The sequence below is a fragment of the Myotis daubentonii genome, chromosome 8 (genome assembly GCF_963259705.1).
Source record: "Myotis daubentonii chromosome 8, mMyoDau2.1, whole genome shotgun sequence".
Classification (NCBI taxonomy): domain Eukaryota; kingdom Metazoa; phylum Chordata; class Mammalia; order Chiroptera; family Vespertilionidae; genus Myotis; species Myotis daubentonii.
This window is the reverse complement of record NC_081847.1, coordinates 37473441-37488129: the sequence shown is the minus strand read 5'-3', so window position 1 is coordinate 37488129 and position 14689 is coordinate 37473441. Positions and strand designations below refer to the sequence as shown.

Genomic DNA, 14689 nt, shown 5'->3' with positions numbered 1-14689 from the left:
TCCTCCTGAGTGTCCCATGAACCAACAAGCAGATCAAGGTATCACAAAAGCATCTTATGTATAAAAGCCTAAGTGACTGTTATGAATGAATGACCAGAACAACTGGTTGACCAGTCACTATGAGAGGGAAGGAGGAGGGGGGGGAGGCGGGGAACCGCACAGTGGCAGGGCGGTGATGCAGCTCAGCATCCAGTGTCTGTTCCTTCCGCGCCCAGCCTGGCGACCATTGCCTCCTCTCCCGACCCCACCGGGGCCCTGAGGCCCTGGGCTGGGACAGGAAACCGGAGGTGGGTGGTGGCAGATGCGGCCCCCTTTCACAGGGGGGCCAAGGGCCGGCTCCCTCCTTGGGGGCTGGCGGCCAACTTCCCACAGTCCCTTGCCCCAGCCAGCAGGTCCCAATCGGCCCTGATTACCAGTCAGACCTAGGGACCCCACCCGTGCATGAATTTGTGCACCGGGCCTTTAGTCCATTGATAAGCACCAAAAGTGTAGCGGTTAGCACACATTGGGCACTTACTGTGTCAGACAGGGCCACTTTTCAAGGTTGGCCTCTAATCCTCACAACAACCCGGTAAAGTTGGCATTATTATTATCTCCGTTTACAGATGGGGAAATCCAGGCACAAGGGAAGCAAAGTAGTTGTAGGTAGTAAGATGTGAACAGAGATCATTCAGTCAGTCATAGGCTGCCTGCATTCCTAGGCTGAACCCCTCCCTCAGCTGTTCCCTGCCTCTCCCTGGCTCCTGTGGGACAATGTGGGTGGCCACTGGCAGCATTTTCCTGTCGTAGGTCTTGAACCTGCTCTAGTGCTCCAATGTTTATTTTGAAGTAGGCAGGTGGAGGCTTTGTTTAAGCACATTCAGAGTCATAGGGCAGAGAGAAACTCCTACTCCAGTACAGTCCTATCGCTTGAAGCCAAAGTATTCCTCTTCAGTTTGCTTTCTTCCATGTGTCCAGTTCTCTACTCAAGCTAGGTTCTCTTTGAAAAGTTGTGCACAGATTGGATTTGTTCAACTTTGGGTTAAGTGTTGTGGGGACATTGGAGTTGGATCAGTGGTTTCCAAACCTTTTGATCATCACAGAATATAACAGGATGGGAAACTGTGACAGTTAATCATATTTTCCCACTTTTCACTTTTTGTGTGAAGGTGCACATTTTAAGCTTTCTACTATGGTCAAATACCACATGGCAGATATTAAATGGATCCAAACCAAATTATTAAAATTTTCATTTATAAACACAATTTTTAAAAATTTATTGTTGAAAGTATTACAGATGACCCCACCCCACCCCCCATTCTCTATAAACCAATTTTTGTAGCTATTAGTCATATGTATGAATAAAGAATGTGTTGGGGGTGTTTTTTTTAAATATTTTTTTTTATTGATTTCAGAGAGGAAGGGAGCGGGGGGAGATAGAAACAGCAATGATGAGAGAGAATCATTGATTGGCTGCCTCCTGCACGCCCACACTAGGGACCGAGACCACAACCTGGGCATGTGCCCTTGACTGGAATTGAACCCAGGACCCTTCAGTCTGCAGGCTGACACTGGCTAGGCCAAGAATGTGTTGTTTTATAGTACATATTTGCATATTTGGTTCAGTTTGTGACTTATGGGGACTGTCAGTTTGTGATGACCTATGAGGGCTATGGATTTAAATCTGGGGAATCCCTGAGTTATAGAGGGAAAAGAAGGAATGAAAAATATTTGTCTACCCTCTGCATGTCCTTTTAGGAGTCAGAGAAGGAAAGGAAGAATGGTGGTGGTAGGCATAGTTTGTATTTTCAATCTTATAGGAAGAGAGTACAGTAAACCCGTGATAAAACAGACTAATTTGGGTGAGGGGGTTTCCATTAAAGTTGAAAGTCCATTATATAATAAAGTAGGGTTTCCAAATGCGTATGTTAAAAAATTGACACATTAGTTTACCTATTTCTACTTATAGACACGCTTGTGTAATTAAAATTAAGTATGTATTAAAAGTTTAATTTCACAGAAAAGTTTTCTGTATATGTATTACTATAATTTTAAATTTATACTGAATAGGTCTAAGTAAATGGGTGCACTCACGAGTCACTGAGAGTAAACAAATCCACATGGCTGGGGCATGGCTTATAGGATGTTAGAACACTGCAGAACATCAGGGCAGGAGTTAAAACTACTACAGAAAGTCACGCCAGGCAACAACAAAATCAATTACCTTGCACTATGCAGTGTGATCACATGCTAATCATTTGCGGAACATTGTTTACAAGCAGTGTTCTTAGATTTAAATATGTAGACTATGGTTGTAGATATGTAATATTTATGTCAAAAAAATTACTACAGTGTTTTTTTCAATCTATGGCCTATTCGCTAAAATGTATTCAAGACAGTGAATTAATAACAAAACATCTGTTTATTTAATTATAAGCAAAAATCTTGGTTTAAAATATTTTAATATGATACACAGACAGGGAATTTTGTCCGTTAAATCCAAAGTCCATTAAATCAAGGTCTGCAAAATCGAGGGTTTACTGTATTCCATGGGTGCTGTTCCACCCATTGTGAACCTATGGAGAATTTCCTGATTGGCTTTCAAGACGTGATCCAGCATCTGAGCTGCGCCAGCCTGGCAAGGTAGGCAAAGGAGTATGACAGTGCTTTGGTTTGTTGAAGGAGCGCTCCTGCCACCAGACATTGGCACTGTATTCTTCCTCCTCACAGCCTGGAAATGGGATTGAAGGCTGGTGCATCTTTCCTTGGTAGGCTTTTGGGAATAGAGGGCAGTGTGTCTCCTGAGCATAAAGTGCTGATGAGTTTCAGCTCAACTGGCACAGAATTGAATCTAGGAGAAAAGATCTAATTTTGGATTTATGAAGAGCAGAGTTAGAATCTCCCGAGGCAGGGGAGAATAGGAAGGGCAGATTAATCCCTACTGGCAGAGAGTGGGATTCCTTATCAACAGCGGTATGCTGGTCAATAGGCTAGTTAGGGAAAGAGAAGTCCTCATTTTTATCATTTGTCCAGTTTCTGTGGTTTGAAACTTACCTAGGCCATCTGCTTATAAAATTTCTTAATATTTAACAGTTATCTCTTGCAAACCATACATGCCTGCTTTGGCACACGGCTGCAAGTGTCCCTCAGGCATTTTGAATTCCCATTATGTGCATAGGTTTGTGCTGTGTGACATAGGAGATGCTGAAGCATCATCTAAGTTTATTTCTTTGACAGGCAGAGGACTGGAAACATTAACAGAATACAATTGTAGCATGGATTGAGTATAGTAGTCCAGAGTGAGACATTGAGTAGTGGTGGGATCATGAAAAGAAGAGCATGTGAGAGCTAGGCTTGAAGGATAATAATAGTTAACACTCATTTGTAATAATAGTGCCAGACTCTGTACTAACCATCTTTCATATATTATTTGTACAAATCTTCAGAAATAGGTAATATTGCCCACTTTACACCTGAGGATCTTGAGGCTAGAGAGTATTTTGCCCAAGTTACATAGGTAAGATATCATTCTCGTAGGTGAGTGGTAGTTTCTTATTGTGGTCAGGAAGGAGTGAGGCCATTATTTGGAGCCTGGTCACTTCACTGCAGAACCCATACCCTTGCCCACTACATCAGATTGCTATCTATATTATAAAAGGCCAGTGGCCGTAATGACCAAACAACCGGTCACCAGGAGGTGCATTGATGGGTCTTGCGGTGTGGCGGGTCTGGAGTCCCGCCGGTGTAATGGGTCTGGGGTCTTGTGTGATTTCACGCACTGGGCCTCTAGTTGAATATAAGAAGAAAGCTGCTTTAGGAGAGAAAAAGAGTATAGCTACAGTCCAAAGTTCTAGACTAGGTGGGAGTCAGAATATTTGAGTTGTAGTCCTCATTTTACTTAACCATTTATGTGACCTTAGCCAAATCACATCTTCCTTAAATTGAAGGACTTGGATTAGATGGTCACTCAGTTCCTTTTTATTTTTAAGTTATAAAAATGAGAATGAGTCCCATTGGGTGGCTCTGTTGTTTGGAGTGTTGTCCTATACACCAAAAAGGTTGTGGTTTTATTCCTGGTCAGGGAACATACCTAGGTTGCAGGTTCGTTCCCCGGTCAGGCACATAATAAGGCAACTGATCGATGTTCTCTCCCCCACTCCTTCCTCTTTAAAATCAATAAACACCTTCGGGTGAGGATTAAAGAACTTTTTTTTTTTTTTTTTTTTTTGATCCTGGCCAGTGTGGCTCAGTTGGTTGAGTGCACCGAAAGGTCCCAGTTCAATTCCCTGTCAGGGCCCATTCCTGGTTGGGGCACATGCCTGGGTTGCGGGCTCCATTCCCTGTAGGGGGTGTGTAGGAGGCTGCAGATTGATGTTTCATTGATGTTTCTCTTCCTCTCTTTAAAATCAATAAAAACATTTAAAAAAAAATTTTTTTAAATGAGAATGAGTATGGCTTTAAGAAATAGTGGGGGAGCCCTAGCCATTTTAGCTCAGTGGATAGAGCATTGGCCTTCAGACTGAAGGCTCCCAGGTTTGATTCCGGTCTAGGGCACATGCCCAGGTTGTGGGCTCAATCCCCAGTAAGGGGCGTGCAGGAGGCAGCTAGCTGATCAATGATTCTCTCTCATCATTGATGTTTCTATCTCTCTCCCTCTCCCTTCTTCTCCGAAAGCAAGAAAAGTATCTTTAAAAAGAAAGAAAGAGTGGGGGAAAGTGCCCTGTCAGGGTATGGGGTTTGGAAAGCATTAAGGTTGGTGATGGGGATAAGCAGAGGAAAGCAACCTACAAGGGCGAGTGAAAAGCAATGAGACGCCAAGTGTAAGTAAAGGCAGAAAAGGTTGATGCTATATATTTAGATGTTTCCATTTGCAATTCTTGACTAGCACAAAATGGAAAGGTGGGTGTTGGGGAAACAGATAAGCTAGTCTTTTGTGTTGGGTTTTCCTAGAAAGTTCACTTCTCCATTGATGGCTTCAACAGCAAGTAGGCCAGGGCTAGATTTGGCTTATTTCTGAGGATCCTTGAATTATTACTCCTTTCCTAGCCTTAATTCAGCAGTTATTTACAAAGCACCTACTTGATGTGAATGGGAACAAGATTTGGTCTCTCCTGTTGAATTTATAGTCTAATAGGGAAATCGATAATAAGCAAGTAAATAAGTGACACATTTTGAGAGACTTATGAGAAGCTGGGTTTTGTTGGGTTGGAGTCAGGGAAGGTCTCAACATAGAGAACAGATCAGAGGGGACAGAGGAAATGGGGAGACCAGTTAGGAGACATAGATATCCAGGCAAGACCTGGTCAGTATTAGCCAGACCTCTCTTACAAAAACAAATGAGAAAATTTCTGAGACTTCTCTCTTATTGATTCACTTAAATGTGATATTTAATATGGTTTTGTCAAGTTCCAGTTCTATAAAGGAGGCTGAAAGTCCCTTACAATTAATTATACTGGGGCTAGATGTAAGTAAGCAAGTCTGGTTTAAAGTATATAGCTGTTCAAGAGATACAGGACAGAAGAGTGACATGGAACTAGGAATTTTAATTATAGAAGATTTCCAAACAGAGATAGACTTGCAGGTAGATTGTAAAGGAGATAAATAGGATTTGGGAGAGATTAATCTATGTATTAGTTTAAAAGGAATATTACTTAAAGGCTAGAAAACTGCACATTAAAGCCCTGGCCGATGTGGCTCAGTTGGTTGGGTGTCATCCTGTACACCTGAGGGCTGCGGTTTGATTCCAGGTCAAGGCACATGCCTGGGTTGCAGGCTCCATCCCCAGTTGGGGGCGTGCTGGAAGCAGCTGATTGATACCTTGCTCTCACATTGATGTTTTTCTCTCTCCATCTCCTTTCCTCTCTAAAAATTGATTTTAAAAAATTTTTTAAGAATACTTCGTATTATAAAGAGTTGCTAATTCCAGTGAGAAAGCAAAGGAGGCAGATCTTTGAAAAAATAAAACTGTGGTTTTACAGGTAGCTCTAATCTCTCAGAATGGAATTGAGCTCCATATGCTGCTGAGGCACATGTGGGCCCACAGCATTCTGGTTGTGGTTCTAGTCTGGACAGAGAAGAAATTGAAAAAGAATAGAATAGGACCAGCTGTGGAGGAAGTGGTGGAAATGGTAATGGGATAAAAATGGTAATAGAAAAGAATGCTCTGTTCTATCAGACATTGAGGCCTAGCATAGGAAAAGCCTCCTGGCCCACTGCATGTGTTTGGCCCAGACCAAAAGCCTCTCTCTCTGGGATCTTCGAGAAAATCATGGAAGAGGCAGCAGCTCCAGTTGTTGCCTGTCATCTCGCCATCACAGATAATTACTGTTCATGTTTTTGTAGTTCACTACAAAAGTCTATCAGGGATAAACCTGCAGTCCTCCATTTAAATTTTCTCCCAACACTTAATTATAAAGACTTTGAACATACAAGTTGAAAAAGTTGTATAGTGAATACCCATATATCCACCCTTTAGGTCTACTATGAACGTTTTTCCTATATTTGTTTTACCACACATATCCATTCAACAAACCATTTTATTTTTTGGTACATTTCAAAGAAGTGCAACCATCAGCATACCTCACCCATAAACATTTCAAAATACCTTAACTTGAGTTTAGTATTTTTCAGTGTTTTTTGGGGAGGAGGGTGGTAAATTTTACATGCAATAAGATATATACACCTTAAGAATACCATTAGGTAAAAATGACAAGTGCACCCTGCTGATGTGGCTCAGTTGTTGGAACTTCGTCCCGTACACCAAAAGGTTGTGGGTTCAATCTCTGTTACAGTTGGGGCATTTACAGGAGGCAACTGATGGATGTTTCACTTCCCCTCTCTCTAAAAAAATACACACATAAAAAAACAAGTGCACCTGTGACTTACATTCCTATTGAGATAAAGAACTTTTCCATTCCCCATAGAGTTCTCTCTTGCCTCTTCTCAGTTAATACCTGCCCCTACTCTGTGGGACAAGGGAAGAACAACCAGTATTCCAAAATATTTTCACCATAGACTAGTTCTGCCTGTTCTAAAACTTTCTAAGTATAATCTGTGTATTTATGCTTCAAATTCATGTTGCAGATATTAATAGTTTCTTTTGTTGCTGAGTGGTGTTTTTTTTTTTAACTAGATTGTTTTTTGGGTTTTTTTTAATTGATTTTTTACAGAGAGGAAGGGAGAGGGATAGAGAGTTAGAAACATCCATCAGCTGCCTCCTGCGCACCCCCCCACCGGGGATGTGCCCGCAACCAAGGTACATGCCCTTGATTGGAATCGAACCCGGGACCTTTCAGTTCGCAGGCTGACGTTCTGTCCACTGAGCCAAACCAATTAGGGCCTGAGTGGTTTTCTGTTACCTATATAAACATTACAGTTTGTCCATTCTCATGTTGATGGACACCTGAGCTGTTTCAAATTTGGGGCTATTACGAATAAAACTGCTATGCACATTCTGGTACAAATCCTTTTGTGGACATAGTATTTTCTTTTGAGTAAAAATTTAGGAGTGGAATTGTTTTGGACTAGGTGTATGTTTGGTTTTCTAACCAAACTTTGTATATTTAATGCTTTCACTAACAGCAAATGAGAGTTCCATGTTTCTTGCCAGCATTTGGCATTCTTGGTGTTTTTACTTTTTAGCCATTATGATGGGTATGTAATAATATCTCATTGTGGTTTTAATTTGCATTTTCCTGATGATTAAGTGCTATTGATCACTTCCTTTGCTTATTTCCAATTCATATATTTTTCTTTAAGAAGTATCTGCTATTTTTTGCCCATTTTAAAATTGACTGTCATTTAATATTGAGTTCCAGGAGTCCTGCATTTAAATTATAAAAGATAATGGTAGGGCCAAAACCGGTTTGGCTCAGTGGATAGAGCGTCAGCCTGCGGACTGAAAGGTCCCAGGTTCGATTCCGGTCAAGGGCATGTACCTGGGTTGCGGGCTCATCTCCAGTGGGGGATGTGCAGGAGGCAGCTGATTGATGTTTCTCTCTCATCGATGTTTCTGACTCTCTATCTCTCCCCCTTCCTCTCTGTAAAAAATCAATAAAATATATATTTTTTTTAAAAAAGATAATGGTAGGAAAGATTTACTGCAGGACATTCCTTTAAAATGGAAAAAGCCTGAAGGTTTGAGTTGAGCAAAAGCACATCATTTGTTTAGCAAATGGTTGTTAATACTAGCCATGTACTGAGCACTAGTATTAGAGATACAGAAATAATACCCAGTCCTCATTCCAAGGAGCCCGTAGATTACAAGGGTAGATGTAATCTATGGGTAGATGTAAAGTAAAAAAATTTTGATGTGGTTTCAATGATACTTTTTAAAAATATATTTAAAAAATATTTACTGAGTACCTGCTATAGGGTAGGTACTATTGTAGGTACTGTAGACTCGAGGTAGACAAACCAGATATGGTTCCTACAGCTTATTTTCTGGAGGCCATGAGATTGATATTGTGTGTATGTGCATCAGAAGTGAAACCTGGCTAGAACATACATGTGTGACGAGATGAATAGTTAGGCAAGGGTCAGATCTTGCAGAGCCGTGTAGACCGTGGAACTCACTTTGGATTTTATTTTTGAGTGTTAGGAAGCCATTGCAGAGTTCTAAGCAGAGAAACAGAAATGGCATGGTCTGGTTTCTGTTTGGCCAATAAACACCGAGGAGAGAGAGAGAGAGAGAGAGATTGCAGAAAGACTAATGAGGAAACCACTGCAACCATCCCCAGAGGAGAGAGAATAAATCCTACATGGGGAAGGTCTGCAAGGCATCATACAGAATAAAAGTATAGCAGAACCTTGGATGGCAAGGCATTTGCTAGGCAGGAAAATCAGAGGTATCAGCATGTATGTTGTTTGGATGACTAGTTGGGTGGGTGGTGGAATAGCAGGAGATAGAACAGACGGGGAAGGGCTTTGAAGGATAAATTGGGGACACAGAATTAACACATTATACAACTACTAATTCTATGTAGATGTGTCCTCTGGGGTTGTGCCACAGGTGGCCCAGCTAGGGAGTTTGGCTCTGAATCCAAGGGCCATAAGCATCTATAAGAGCTTCTAGTTAGGATAGAGACTCTGGAGGCTGGCATCAGGTATGATTCGGTGAGGCAAAATCCGGGAAGAGGCAGGAGGCAAGGAAGTTAGGTAGGGGTTGCACTGGGGGTAGAGGCTTTAGGCTTAGAATGAATATTCAATTGGACTTCAGGTGTGGATTGAAAGAAAATGCTAATGAGGCCCTTTAACAAATACAAAATAAGTAGTATAAAATCTTGAAACAGTAGAGAAATGTATAGAGTGTATAGAAGTCTTACCTTCATTCCACTCCTCTGAGCTGTACATAAAAGTTGCATTTATTTGGTGCCTCTCCCATTTTTTCTAGTGTGTGTATTTTATATATTCAATGCTATTGTATATACACACAATTGGAGTTTAAAATGAAGTCATACTCGTCTTACTGTTTAATGCCAATATTATAGTTCTGCCTTAGTAATTTGTACCTGCTACTCAGAATCTATTGTTTGAATGTTCCATAATTAGTCACTACCCAATAAGCTGTCTCAAGTTTTTCACTGTTCTCAGCAATAGTGAAATTAGTATTCTTCTTCATTTGTTTCTGTACTGTACAAACATTACTTCAGAGAATATGTGAGGTAAGAAGGAGTCAGATTGTGACTTGGTGAAGTATTGCCCCACATTCTAGGGGCAATATTCAAAAGAACAGCGGCTGTTTCTCCAGATTTTAGCAGGGGGTTTCACTGCTTCCAGGTATCATGGTTTCTCAGAGTGAGATGGAATAGGCTTTTCTGTGGAATTTTAGACTGGGGAAGAAATAGAACTAATGTAGAAGTGAGAATTCAACAGACTTGGCTTGGTTGGGGTAGGACTTTATGGAGCAGGACTTTCTAATGTGTGGATTTTAAGAAGTGCGTTTCCCTCATTGGATGCATTCAAATAGAGGCTGAGGTGCTGTGGAGGGGCAGTATGTGAAGCAAGTTGAACTCTTAAGAATTATTCCAACTTTGGTTGATGGCATTCAAGATGAAGATCATGGAGTACCAAGATGGGAACAGCACTAACTGTGCTGGCTTGGGGAAGGATTGACTGAGGGAGTTGAAAGGAGGCTGAGACTGGAGGCATCCTGGGGTATGGTGCTGAGAAACCTGGAATGCTGAATGTTAAGCTGAACGAGAGATCTGACCTTATTTGCACCTCTGGTGGTCTGCAGGTGTGTAGGTCAGGGGGAACACAAGGATAGTGAGGGGTCTGAGGATAATTGTTATGGTGACTATAGGAGAAGGGGGTTACATGGGAATCATGGTGGCTCATGCAAGAAGATAGTGTTTCCAGAAGAGGAAATGGATGAATTGGAGAAGTTTGGTGCTTTTGATTGCCAATTTGGAGATGGCTGGGCTGGGAGTTGAGGCTGGAGGTGATCTTTTGGATTTCATTCGGTAAATATTTATTGTCTAGGTGTTTGGGATAGAGCAATGAACAGAAGAGACAAATATCCCTTCCTTCACGGAGTTTTCATTCTAGTGGGGAAGACAAATTATATAAGTCTATATAGATATTACAGAGTGACAAATACTAAAGAGTAAACACAAAGAGCTTTAGGATGTGTCAGTGACAGTGGGGTTAAAATTTTAATATGTCTATTAAAAAGAGCCTTTTCCTCCATAAGACGATTTTGAATAAAAAACCTGGAGAGATCAGGGAACAGCAAACCACGTGGATATGAGGTTCATAACATTCCATGCTTTAAGGTTTAGAAATAAGCTTCTTTGAAAAGTGGCAAACAAGCAGACCTGTGTGGCCAGAATGTAGTGAGCAAGAGATAAGGTAGTAGTAGATCAGGTTAGAAAAATCTAAATCATTTAACACCTTGTAAGCCATGGTAGGGTTGAATTTTTCCTAAGCAGTGGGAAATCATTAGAGGGTTTGGGCATAGGTGTGACAGGACCCGAATTATGTTTTAACAGGACACCTTGGTTGCTGCATTAAGAATGGCTTGTTGGTGTGAGGATGTCTTGGGGTGGACACGGCTCAGCCCTGCCTGGGTGAAGTCTTCTTGACTTCCCAAGCTGAGACATACAGCCAGGGAAGGGTGGAGAAGCACCCTTGATGTTTGACTCAGGTCCTTTTTCCCTAGATGGCCCACTGTGTGACCTTGGTTCAGCTGTCCATTTCCTGTGACCACCTCATTGACAAGGACATTGGCTCCAAGTCTGACCCACTCTGCGTCCTTTTACAGGATGTGGGAGGAGGCAACTGGGCTGAGGTGAGAAGGACCATGCGGGTTAGGGTTGTGGAGGGAACCTAGGATTGTTTCAGGGTGGAAGTATATGACTGTGATCTTATTGGCCTCTACCCACAGCTTGGCCGGACTGAGCGAGTACGGAACTGCTCGAGCCCCGAGTTCTCCAAAACTCTGCAGCTTGAGTACCACTTTGAAACAGTCCAGAAGCTCCGGTTTGGCATCTATGACATAGACAACAAGACACCTGAGCTGGGGGATGATGACTTCCTGGGAGGGGCTGAGTGTTCCCTAGGACAGGTACGTAGAGCCAGGGATGGCACAGGTTTGGTAAGAGCCCTGTCAGACAACCCAGACTGCTTGGAACATGGAGGGTGGGGGTCAAGCAGGACTTAACTCAGCCTGAGATCTTTTTTTCTCTTGCTGCCTGAGATCTTGACCACCTCTTCCTCCCTACTGTGCCCCAGATTGTGTCCAGCCAGGTATTAACTCTACCCTTGATGCTGAAGCCTGGAAAACCTGCTGGGCTGGGGACCATCACGGTAAGAAAGAACTCTATAAAGGGTGGAGTTGGGGATTTTACGTTAATGAGGAATTCATGAGGTAATACCATCTCCTTCCTCCCTTACCTAGGTCTCAGCTCAGGAGTTGAAGGATAGTCGTGTAGTAACCATGGAGGTGGAGGCCAGAAACCTAGATAAGAAGGTGTGTGTGGAAGGAGGCCGTGGGGGTTCTCTCCTACCCCAAGAATTAAGGAGACTGGAGTGGTGTGATGGGGGCCGAGGTGGGGACAGAGGTCTGGCATAGTCGTCGTTTCTCCCTCAATCTTACAACAGGTTTCTGTGGCATTGACAGGACTTCCTGGGGAAATCAGATCCATTCTTGGAGTTCTTCCGCCAGGGTGATGGGAAATGGCAACTGACATACAGATCTGAGGTGTGAGAACGCTGGGATTGGGTGGGGTGTGGTAAGAGAGAATCTCCTGGGGCTTATGACTACCAAGGGTTGGAACATAGGGAGAAAGAGACTACGTTGGGTAGAGAAAGGATGGCAGCTCCCCACACACAATCCCACAGCTCACTGGAGGCTTTGCCCTTTGTTCACCTTCAGGTAATCAAGAACAACCTGAACCCTACATGGAAGCGCTTCTCTGTTCCCCTTCAGCATTTCTGTGGGGGAGACCCCAGCACACACATTCAGGTGAGGAGCTTGCCTTTTGAGTTACTGAATGGGGGCAGAGAGGCCAGGGAGGGATTTATTCTTACCTGGCACCTACCTCCTGTTCTTTATATACATACACACCTCCCCTTCCCCCCCCACCCCCTCCACCCCCAGGTGCGATGCTCAGACTATGACAGTGATGGTTCACATGATCTCATTGGTACCTTCCACACCAGCTTGGCCCAGCTGCAAGCAGCCCCGGTGAGTGCTGGCCCTGCTCCGGAGAGAAGAGGGCAGAGCAGCTTCAGTCAGTTTTGGCTGATGCTCTCAGAGTTCCCTACACTAATTTTTCTTTCCTCGCCAGGTTGAGTTTGAATGCATCCACCCTGAGAAACAGCAGAAAAAGAAAAGCTACAAGAACTCTGGAACTATCCGTGTCAAGAATTGCCAGGTGAGACTAATAACCCATGAGACCCAAGCTGTGACCCCTGAGCTCCATGGCCCCAAGCCCTTTACCTCAGTCATGACCCTGGTTTCATCTGCAGGTAGAAACAGAGTATTCATTCCTGGACTATGTGATGGGAGGCTGTCAAATCAACTTTACTGTAAGTTGCTTTACCAGGAGCGAGAGAACCCATCTGGGGCTCAAGGTGGCCTTCAGCCTCCCTCCTCCTGTCCTCCTAGGTGGGCGTGGATTTCACAGGCTCCAATGGAGACCCCTCTTCACCGGACTCCCTGCACTACCTGAGCCCAACAGGGGTCAACGAATACTTGACAGCACTCTGGAGTGTGGGCTGCGTGGTTCAGGACTATGACTCGTGAGTAGCTGCTCCTCTTGCCCATCCTCACTCCCTGCAGATGCTTCAGTCTCCGGGCTGACAATGTCCTCACTGCCTCTTTCCCAATTCACTGTTCTCCTACAGGGACAAGATGTTCCCCGCATTTGGATTTGGGGCCCAGGTGCCTCCTGACTGGCAGGTGAGTACTCTCTTCCCCTATCAATATTTGTGTTTTCCATTTCAGAGTCATGATTTTGAGGGATGCAGTGCACTTGCTGTCTGGCACCCAGCTTTATGCATGGTTGCAACTCTACAGGCATGTGTACAGCAAGTGCTTAGGACTAAATTCCTCCTTTTTGATGCCTGGTACATACCATGATGCCCGTTTTCTGAGTACAAAGGTGATCAGAGGGGGAAGACCTCATTTTCATTCTTGCCCTTAGGTCTCCCATGAATTTGCCTTGAACTTCAACCCCAGTAACCCCTACTGTACAGGTAAGTCCCATTTTTCTTTGTAATGAATAAGGCAGGTGTGTTCACACCTAGAGGGCCAAGCCTGTGGTGGCAAGGGAGAGTGACTCCATTGTCCAGAAGAATGGATTTTAGGGGTAGGCCTCTGGAGTCAAACCTTCAACCTGCCACTTACTAACCATGTGTTTTGGGGCCAGTTGCTTAGCTTCTGTGTGCTGTAGGATTACAGTATTGTAGAATATTGAATATTTAAGGAGAGGATGTGTGTAAAATTTGAAGCAATAAGCCTGGTACATAACGAAGTGCTCTCTAAAAAAAATGGTAGCTGTTATAGCAGTGATGGCGAACCTATGACACGCGTGTCAGAGGTGACACGCAAACTCATTTTTTTGGTTGATTTTTCTTTGTTAAATGGCATTTAAATATATAAAATAAATATCAAAAATATAAATCTTTGTTTTACTATGGTTGCAAATATCAAAAAATTTCTATATGTGACATGGCACCAGAGTTAAGTTAGGGTTTTTCAAAATGCTGACACGCCGAGCTCAAAAGGTTCGCCATCACTGTGTTATAGTATACTCTGCCTAAAAAAAGGCATCAGCTCTTTTCAGGGTGCTTTATGCCCCAAGCTCTTTTGTCTAAAAAGGGCCAAACCTGTGGCTCCCCAGCTCCTCTTTAAAAAAAAAAATAAATAAATAAATAAATAAATAAATAAATAAATAAATAATTTTAAAAATTAAATAAATAATTATAAATATATATATATTGATTTCAGAGAGGAAGGGAGAGGGAGGGAGAGAAACATCAATGAGAGAGAATCATTGATTGGCTGCCTCCTGCATGCCCTCCCACTGGGGATTGAGCCCGCAACCCAGCCATGTGCTCTTGAGCAGAATCGAACCTGGGGCCTTTCAGTCCGCAGGCTGATGCTCTGTCCATTGGGCCAAACTGGCTAGGGCCTCAGCTACTCTTTATGGGCAACAAGCCAAAGTGGAAAACTTTACCTAATCTGCCTTTTTTTTTTTTTTTA

At 43.1% G+C, this 14689-nt stretch overlaps 1 protein-coding gene across 6 annotated transcripts in view; it reads left to right on the top strand.

Annotated features, from left to right (window-relative positions):
• Positions 1-14689, top strand: part of LOC132239563 (copine-1) — a 38928-nt gene that overhangs the window by 21686 nt on the left and 2553 nt on the right. For 5 of the 6 annotated variants that reach the window (XM_059705996.1, XM_059705999.1, XM_059705998.1 and 2 more), the window contains 12 exons: positions 11141-11269; positions 11366-11545; positions 11713-11787; positions 11879-11950; positions 12101-12181; positions 12356-12445; positions 12581-12667; positions 12771-12857; positions 12952-13011; positions 13091-13224; positions 13330-13384; positions 13629-13680. In XM_059705996.1, the coding sequence (XP_059561979.1) occupies positions 11141-11269; positions 11366-11545; positions 11713-11787; positions 11879-11950; positions 12101-12181; positions 12356-12445; positions 12581-12667; positions 12771-12857; positions 12952-13011; positions 13091-13224; positions 13330-13384; positions 13629-13680 (1102 nt within the window). Of the gene's footprint in view, positions 1-11140; positions 11270-11365; positions 11546-11712; positions 11788-11878; positions 11951-12100; positions 12182-12355; positions 12446-12580; positions 12668-12770; positions 12858-12951; positions 13012-13090; positions 13225-13329; positions 13385-13628; positions 13681-14689 lie in introns of those variants that run through there. The other variant, XM_059705994.1, reaches the window with a different exon arrangement.